The following is a 9063-nucleotide window of genomic DNA, read 5'->3' on the forward strand; positions in this document are numbered from 1 at the left end:
GTTCACCCAAATTCCGGAATGTCTCATCAAAATCGAAGTATTCATCTTGAAAAATCCACTGTAACAACAATAAAATTACTGTAGTTCGAAATTTAACAGATTGTTCAAAAAAATTGTTTTTAAAATAGATGATATAATCTTTGTTTTTCAAAATTTGAAATTAATATCCAATTAAGTGCTGATTTTATGCTGATTAATGATATGTTACCGTAAATTTAGCTGTTTTATTAACAACATTAACTGTACCGTTTTTTCCCCTTTTTTTCTCAACAGTTTAAAATTACCATGTATCATTTACCATGTATCATTAGAGTCTAAAGTATCACGGCTCAACAAATTTAAGGGATTTTTTGTAAATACTAAATTTGTCGGGACAGAATGAAATTATTGAATTACACTATGGGATTCCTTAAATTTTTACTTATAAATATTCTTTTGTTATTGCTATTTAACATCATAACTTTTAAAATATAATATATATTTAATGTTTGAACTTTATATTAAACGTTAAAATTCATAAAACTTAAATCACGAATCCACGAATCCATCTGCATGTGGGGCGCATATATAAAATTAATTTATTTGCAGAAAGTAGAACAGAAAAGATCATGAGGAGCGCAGTAAAAGTAATAGTAAGTCTTTGTTATATATATAACTTTAAAGAAAGCAAAATGGGTCTTAACCTAATTAAGTTAGTATATTATTTCATGCAAAATGATCAACTCATTTTCATAGGAACTACTCCCTCCGTTTCAAAAAGAATGACCTTTTTCTCTATTTAGTCTGTTTCAAAAAGAATGACCTCCTTCTTTTGGTAACAACTTTCCACGTCGCATGTTTAAGACCATATGATTAAAGAAAATCTTGTAAATTTGACGTAATTTTAATTTAGGACTACATGATTGTTGTGGGATTATACGCAACACAAGCCTATAATTTTCTGCACTAAGTAAATGGTGAGGAAGTTATATTGGAAACTAGGTAAAAAAATTGAACTTAGATCGGAACCCGATGGAAAAGAAAAGATTTTTTTGGAGAATATTGTAAATTACGAAAAATATATACTTACTCCATAAAGTTATCTTGAAAATCACAAGTAGTAAACAAAAAATGAACAGACACACCATTTCATTTAAAATACTACTTACTAATTATTAATTTTCATTAAACAAAATTCAAAAACTAAACTTTTTATAAGAATGCATATTATGTTGGGATACTAATTAGGTTTTCATAAATCTCACTAGGCACAAAAGAGAACAGAAGAAGAAGATATACATAAAATTAAACACACTTATATCATTAATTAGGAAACCTTCACATTTGTAAAAATCAACATTACAAACTAAAAGGTCTTCTTTTTTTTTTTTTAAATCTATGCTAAATGATGATTCTAAACTTAAAATATTACAAAAGAATGCACATAAATTACAATATAAAGACTACATTATGCACCTAATCATCATAGATTACAATTCACATGAATAATATATAACTCAAAGTGCATTCACTTAATAATTTCAAAATAAGCAAAATTATGCTTCTAACAAATTATATATACTAATTAATGACCACATATATATATTGTGGTACAACAAAGTTTATAAACATAAAGAAGATAGATATATAGAATAATAATTAATGTCTTACTGTATAATATGCTTAAGAACCACTGCCTTCTTTATGGTTGTGTTGATGATGATCTTGTAAACTGAAGGAAGATTTCACAGGAGAAGTGGTTAACTGAAGAGTTGGCGCGATCGAATTTGGATGGAAATGGGAATTATATGGAGGAACAAGAGATGACAATGTTGTAGTACTACTACTAGTTGGACAAAAATATAGTTGTTGTTGATGATGAGAACTTGAAGGAATTAAAGGCATATTTTGTTGTTGTTGATATTGATCTTGGTAATTTCCAAATGGACCTAATGATAAATTTGAATTCGGTTCCCAATTATTGCTGAAGGTGTTTAACATGCCTAAATTAGAAGATTGAAAGATCAAATGACTACTACTTTCTTGATCATTTGTAGTAGCAATCCACTTGTCCTTTCCAAATAATCCAGTATCAACGAAATCTAAATTATGATGATCTTTCGTATTGAAGAAATGAGAGAGTGATGGTGGTGGTATTTGTAAAGGTGGAAGCTTATCGATTTCATCTTTAGTTGCATCTATTAACCAATCTACAACTTTGCTTGGTTGGCTTAACCCAAGCCTATCTTGAAGATCATACAATTGAATTGCTGTTGGTACTGAAAGCCTTATTCTCCTGTCTCTTAATCCTTTTACTGTACACACTTTACTGTGTCTATCTTTCCCTCCAAAACTACGCGATACGCGTACTATTCTTGGATTTTTAAACCCTCCTCCCCATGACGATGACTGCCTTGAAGAAGAACTTGATGGAGCAGTAGCAGTAGCAGTAGTAGTAGTCGTCCTTGACGACGTTTTACTGTTGTTGGTATCACCCCCTGCACCAGTTTCTTGCTTTCTTGAGTTCATAATGATCAAGTACTAATCACTGCTTTTTTCATCATTGATCTACACAAATATTCATTATAACAATTAGGTATACGCAACTTGAAAGTTTCATCCATAAAATTGAAACACAAAAAAAATTATTGAATGAAACATTAAAGGCTAATTAGTGTGACTAACCAATAGATATATAAAAGACTGAATCCTCGATGTCTGTTGTTGATCTGATACACTATTTCTTGGGACGCGTTGAGGATGAAAAGATATCTATGTATAAGGAATTGAGGAAGGATGAAATTGAACTCAAGTCAGATTTTGCAGCTCACAAGAATCTCTTAACGGCATTAAAGTCTTCTGTGTATAAATACCACATCAAAATGAATGAGTTCTGAAGCAAGAAACCTAACTTATGTACACACAATTATAAACTTACAGAATAAGTTTTAGAATCTTAACCATGCCATATTGCTAAGGCAAGGAAAAAGAATAAATAAAGGTATGGCGAATTCGTAGCCATGTGTATCAATAGAATCATGACATGTATCACATCGATTAATTTAAACAAGATTACACAACACAAATGAAGTAACTATAAGTTTTTTAATTTGATGGTTAATGTTAATTAAGTTAAGGTAGGCTGTTAACTTCAAATGGACCACCTCCAATAGTTTTAGAAAAGAAAAAGGAGTTACTATACTTTTTTTTTTCCACTAGTGAAAAGTAAGTAAGTAGCTTATCAAACTAGTAGTAGAGTTTTAATTGCATTAAAAGTTGTTATTTCAATTTTGTTGTGTTCAATTTAATTAAGATAAATGCCATCAAATTTTGATTTTGTAGCTAGTGGGGATGACAAAGTTGTGGTGCAGTAGCTGGATGAGATAATTGATAGTATAGAACAGCTATATTTGTATAGAGGAGGGACCAGCAATACTTATTTTGTACACACACAGAGAGGACCACACTTATTTTTGCAGTGAGATATAGCATAGGTAGCAATTTGGATTGTACTAACTTAAATCAACTTAAGTGTTTTATCATATATTCTTTTTTTTTTCCCAATATCTAGCACACTTTTGTATGGGGTAGTGTTTTTTTTTTTTTTTTTTTTTGTGATAGCTATAGAAAGAAACTCCACAAAAGCAGAAGTTTCAACTGTTAGAAATAGAGAATATGCATAAATTTCTAAATTAAGAAAAGTATGTTCCAAGTTATGTTGTCAATGCATGATTAGGTTATCATTTATGAAGAATGATGAAACACCAACTATATATTATATGAGTGAATGGAGAAGGAAAAAGTGATAATGTTTTTTGCAAGAAATTAAAGAGTTTAAATACTGGTCATGATCAAGTGCACATATCTTTTACACCATCAGATTAAGTAGGCTACAAAACAGATAATATGTTGCTCGGATTCTTCAAAAATGACAATAGATGTGTGACAGATTCTCTAAAAGTAGAATATTTTTTAAGAGTTTTAACGTAAGTGCGATATCGAAACTTTGACTACATGTATAACTTGTTATACTTTAATTGTTTAAAATTAATTTGCATTGTCTAGTACTTGAACAATTATATTCCCTCCGTTTCAATTTGCTTGTCTTATTTTCTTTTTAGTCCAATTCAAGAAGAATGTCTCTTTCCTTTTCTATGGTAATTCTTTAATTTCAACTCATACGATTAAAAAACATACATTATGGTACATTTAACATTTACTTTAACACTACAAAGATTTTCTTTACTTTTTGAAACTTCGTATCAAGTTAAAACCAGACAAACGAATTGAAATGAAGAGAATATATATCATCTTATAATTGAGTAAAATTCTTTGCACTTGCTTGTATTTATGATATTTTGGCAAATTTACTGGGCAATTTAGAGTGATTATGGGGTAAAACTTACCCACACTTACATGCGTGTCAATGCTTGATGTAAACACGTGATGCGAATAAATTTTTCTCTGATTATGCTTGCTCGAATGCACATACACCAAATCAACCTAAAATTAGTCAATTTATGATTAACTTGAAACAATATTCGAACTGTCTCCATATATGTAAGTTGAACTATTGAGAGATATTGACATTACAAACCAAAAAATAAAAAAACAATCACAAATGGACCCATAAAAATCCCAGACAGACTAACAGAACTGTGTGGCTAAATGCAGCTCCATCTATCTCTTCCATGTTCTAGTGCCAGTTTGCCACAAACATTTTTATGACGATGTTCAGGTGGATGTGAAGTTTATGATTCCTATAGTTATCGATTTTAAATTAATTTATAATATTAATGGAATTTCCACTGATATATTTGATTCAGTAAACTTCTTAATATGCACAATGATGGATATATACACCTACGTATGGTGTAATCCATATGAATTTTGTATATCTTTGGCTCGAACCTTATATATACCGTTAAAATTGGTTTACTTAAGAAAAAAAATAAAAGAAGCTTAATTTTACTGAAATTTGAAACTATTATCATTGTCATCATGACTTATCTTTTTATTTATTTATTTATATAATTCAGAAAAATCTGTTAGTTGTCTCATTTACGTACACCTTTTACTATTAAACAGTAACTCCAACTGATTCTGCAGATCCTTTTTTAAAAAATTGATGACCCTATAACAGCGACAAGTCCTAGCGTCTAATTTTCTATAAAAAAATGAATATGAATTGAGCAAATAATCACAATATTTTTTTTAGAAGAATTATTAAAAGTATTCATTTTTTTGCAGGAACTCAATTTAATTACACTTGCTTGAAAATTATCCAGTAGACTGACAAATATTGTGACGGGATGGATACGATATTTTCAGCATCAGATGCCTCGTGTTCAAATTCTAAACATGAAAAAGAAATATTTTTTCGAGAGAGGTTCCACCTTAAATAGCTCTCACGCGGCACAAATTCTAATTAGTTAAGGCCTCGAGTAGAAAACCCTAGCTTACCTATATTGCAAGAACCCTTACTTTAATATTTGATATTAAGAGCAAAAATTAATTCAGGCATCCATTTTCATTTGTCTTTTTCAATTACAAATACGTCTCTATCATGTGCAATTGAACTGTGAATTTATTTATTAAGTTTGTGGGCTCTTACAAGTTAAATATGATTTCAGATATATTTATGAGTATGGTAAGTTATTGGTGATATAATTACTATCGTACATTGATCAGTTTATATATGTTTCTAACTTTGCTAAGAAAAATAATAAATACTAAGTTGGAGAAACTTTTTTTTTTTACTCAACGTAATAATATATATATATATGCAGAAGTGAAAAGCCCAACGATAGTTATATAGAAAAAAATTATTAATCAACAAATAAGAGGTAGGAGGCATAAATAAATAAACTCAATAACTCTTGTATTTTTGTACATAGAGTATTGAATGTATCTCTCAACGTAATGGAGATTTTGAGCAAACTAAGTCATTATATAAAGCAATTCACTAAAATAATATATTTTTTTAAAATTTTACAAAACTAGTATAGACGTATTTCACAGTAATGTTTCAGGGTATATTTTATTTTTTAAAAGCTGACGGCGTTAGATTGATATACGTTACTTATAGTAACGGTTTTACTCCTAAAACGTTACTCGCAGTAATATTTTAGGAGTTAAACGTTACTCAAAATAACGTTTTAGGAGTAAAACGTTACTTACAATAACATATATCATCCTAACTCAATTAGTTTTTAAAAAACAAAATATACCCTAAAATGTTACTGTAAAATACGTTTATACTAATTTTATAAAATTTTAGAGAAATGTATTATTTTAATAAATTACTTTATATAAAGATTTAGTTTGATAAAAGTTCTCTACATATTGAATGTATCTCTGACTACACCAAAAATATATAATAACAACCAAATCAAATTAGGATTAAGAACCTATCTAACTAATAAATCTTAATTAAACAGATCCTACTCTATTGGTTTATTTTCTATAACAGGGTATACCCCTAAACTTTGTTATTTAGAGTTGATATAACTATTGTTATGAAAGTGACTCGTATCTAATCATATTTGTTATACAAATGACTCATATATCTTTTTCCTTTAACAGAGGTGAAAAATAATTTTAATTTATTTTTTAATTATTCTTTTGAAAAAAATATAATCCATATGGGGTATATTTAATCCTCCTCACTCATATTTTTTTATTTTTTTGTTTCAACGACTAATTTAAATTTATTATTTTGATGGTCAAATTTTTTCATGTTTCACTAATTTTCTTGTTAAATTTATTATAGATGCCCTGTTTTTTATTTTATTTGACAAATACAAAAACTAAATTACAATATAGCCTCAAAAAAGTTAGTTTTAATTTTTTTCTTTTCACTAAAGAGTGAATGAAAAAAAAATAATAAACTCGAATAACGATACTCAAAGGAAGTAAACAAAAATGTATGAAGAAAATTAAAATATATCTTGAATTTTGCTAGAAGGATCATATATACATACATATATATATATATATATATATATATATATATGAATTTTCTTTTTAATTTAAAATTAATTTTTTCATTTCCTTTCGATAAAGGGTATGTGTGAGCTTCTTTTATAATGATAAAAAAAAAAGTGAACCATTTATATAATCGTACGAATATATATGAATCACTTTTATAACAAAGAACATATCCACTAGCGGAGCCAATACTTTGATTAAGGAATGTAAAATATAAAAAAGTGAAATCGCATAGTAATCAGAATTATAAGTTGAAAAATGTATGCAGATGTAGAAGTCCGATCAGAAAGAGTACTGTTACTTTCAGCTTTAGAAATAGTTTAAATCTGTTAGAAACCATTTTGTCAGTTTATTGAAATATTTAACAGGACAATATTAAAATGTCACTATTTTCTACACAAAAATATTTGGTGGTTATTCCGCATTTTCATATTTAAAATAAAAACTAGAGAGAAAAGAAAAACTACTAATATTTTTATAAGAAAAAATTAAAAAACTTCTCACTATTGTAGTGTGATTCTATTTTTCATCATATATTTTTCAAATAAATTGATTCGGTGAAAAAAATAAATAAAAAGATTTATATTTTATAACATAAATTTCTTCACTAATTTATGATGAAAAAAACCCCATTTTTCTAATAATAAAAGTTAACAATTAAAGAAACATCAATTCTAATAAACAGACAAGGTTGACCTAGCGATCAGAAAAGAATTATGAATTCTCCTATTCAAATTTCCAGTGGAAGCAAGAAAAACATTAGGTAACTTTATCTTTTTATCTATTTAAATATTAATGATCAAAGTTATTCAAATACATAATAAGTATCCCATAAAATATTTGAGGTGTGCATGATCTGATTAATGATATTATAATATTGTATCCCTATGTTCAATTAATTTATATGATTTATTTTTCTTTTTAATTAGTGCAGAAAAAATGACATGCTATAATAAAAATGACTATTAACGGTATTTAATTCTTAATTGTCGCTAAATATATATTTTTAGTGGCAATTGTCATTCTTTGTATATGTCCCTAAAGTCTTTAGCGGCACTTAATTAATGTCAATAAAGACGTTAGCACTCTTTATTAGTGTCAATATTTAATGCCGCTAAAAGTTTTTTTATTATAGTGACATACTTTTAATTAATAACAAAATAATTTAATTTTAAAATATTTATTTTACCTTGAACGAAATAATTTGTAGCCACATAAATTTTTATCACTTATTTTAGACCAGAATTTTTAAAAAAGAAAATCATTTCTTCCTTAAATTCTATACTAATCATACTAATTGATACAAAATGGAACTGAGGGAGATAAATACTAGATTGAAGAAAAGTATAATCTACATAAATCACATAGTATTATAGGTATTACATTATTTTTTTTACTCTTTTTTTAATTACAAAAATTCCTTAAAATTTATGGATTTCAGATACATTAATGGACTTCCTGGTGAACATCCGAATACACAAGTGATGGATGTATCAGAGAGTGGATTTGACATCTGGATACATTACTAGACATTCGGATACATCAATAGATATCCAGATACATAGGTGAGAGAAAGATTATATCCAAGAGAGTGATAAATATGTATCAGCGAAAGGAGAGTATGTATTTGAAAGGGTTTTAGAGAGTGATAAAATAAGATATGTATTGAGATGATTTTTCATTTTTAAAAAAATAAAATTGTGGGGTTTTAGGAATATTAATAATATCAAATATGCATGTAATGTCACTATCATGAAACATTTATTTATGAATCCACCATAAGTGTATATAGACAATGGTTCCCCATCCCTTGCGTTACTAAATTTAGGGTGTGTTTGGTATGAAGGAAAATATTTTTCATGGAAAATGTTTTCCTGGAAAACAAGTAGATTTTGGATTTATTTTCTCATGTTCGGTTGGTGAGTAGAAAATATTTTCAGAAAATGATTTTTAGTGTTTGATTTATGAATAAAAAATATTTTGAGGAACATCTTTTATTTATACTAGAATACAAAATAATTTATGAAATTGAAAATATTTTTTAAAAACAAATTTTTTTTTGGGTGGTGGTGATAGGGGGTGGGGGGGTAGTGG

General features: G+C 27.6%; 1 protein-coding gene across 1 annotated transcript; it reads right to left on the reverse strand.

Annotated features, from left to right (window-relative positions):
* Positions 1 to 1281: 1281 nt before the first annotated feature.
* LOC107021815 (transcription factor TCP13-like) lies at positions 1282 to 3008 on the reverse strand. Its single transcript, XM_015222534.2, has 2 exons — positions 2665 to 3008; positions 1282 to 2547 (listed from the first exon to the last, which is right to left on the reverse strand). The coding sequence occupies exon 2, from the start codon at positions 2506 to 2508 to the stop codon at positions 1663 to 1665; it is 846 nt and encodes a 281-aa protein (XP_015078020.1). The 5' UTR covers positions 2509 to 2547; positions 2665 to 3008; the 3' UTR covers positions 1282 to 1662.
* Positions 3009 to 9063: the final 6055 nt, after the last annotated feature.

The sequence above is a fragment of the Solanum pennellii genome, chromosome 6, assembly GCF_001406875.1.
Source record: "Solanum pennellii chromosome 6, SPENNV200".
Taxonomy (NCBI): Eukaryota; Viridiplantae; Streptophyta; class Magnoliopsida; order Solanales; family Solanaceae; genus Solanum; species Solanum pennellii.

Bases quoted from the DNA above. Each gene is read 5' to 3' on its own strand.
- LOC107021815 (XM_015222534.2), bottom strand. From the start codon at position 2,508: ATGAACTCAAGAAAGCAAGAAACTGGTGCAGGGGGTGATACCAACAAC.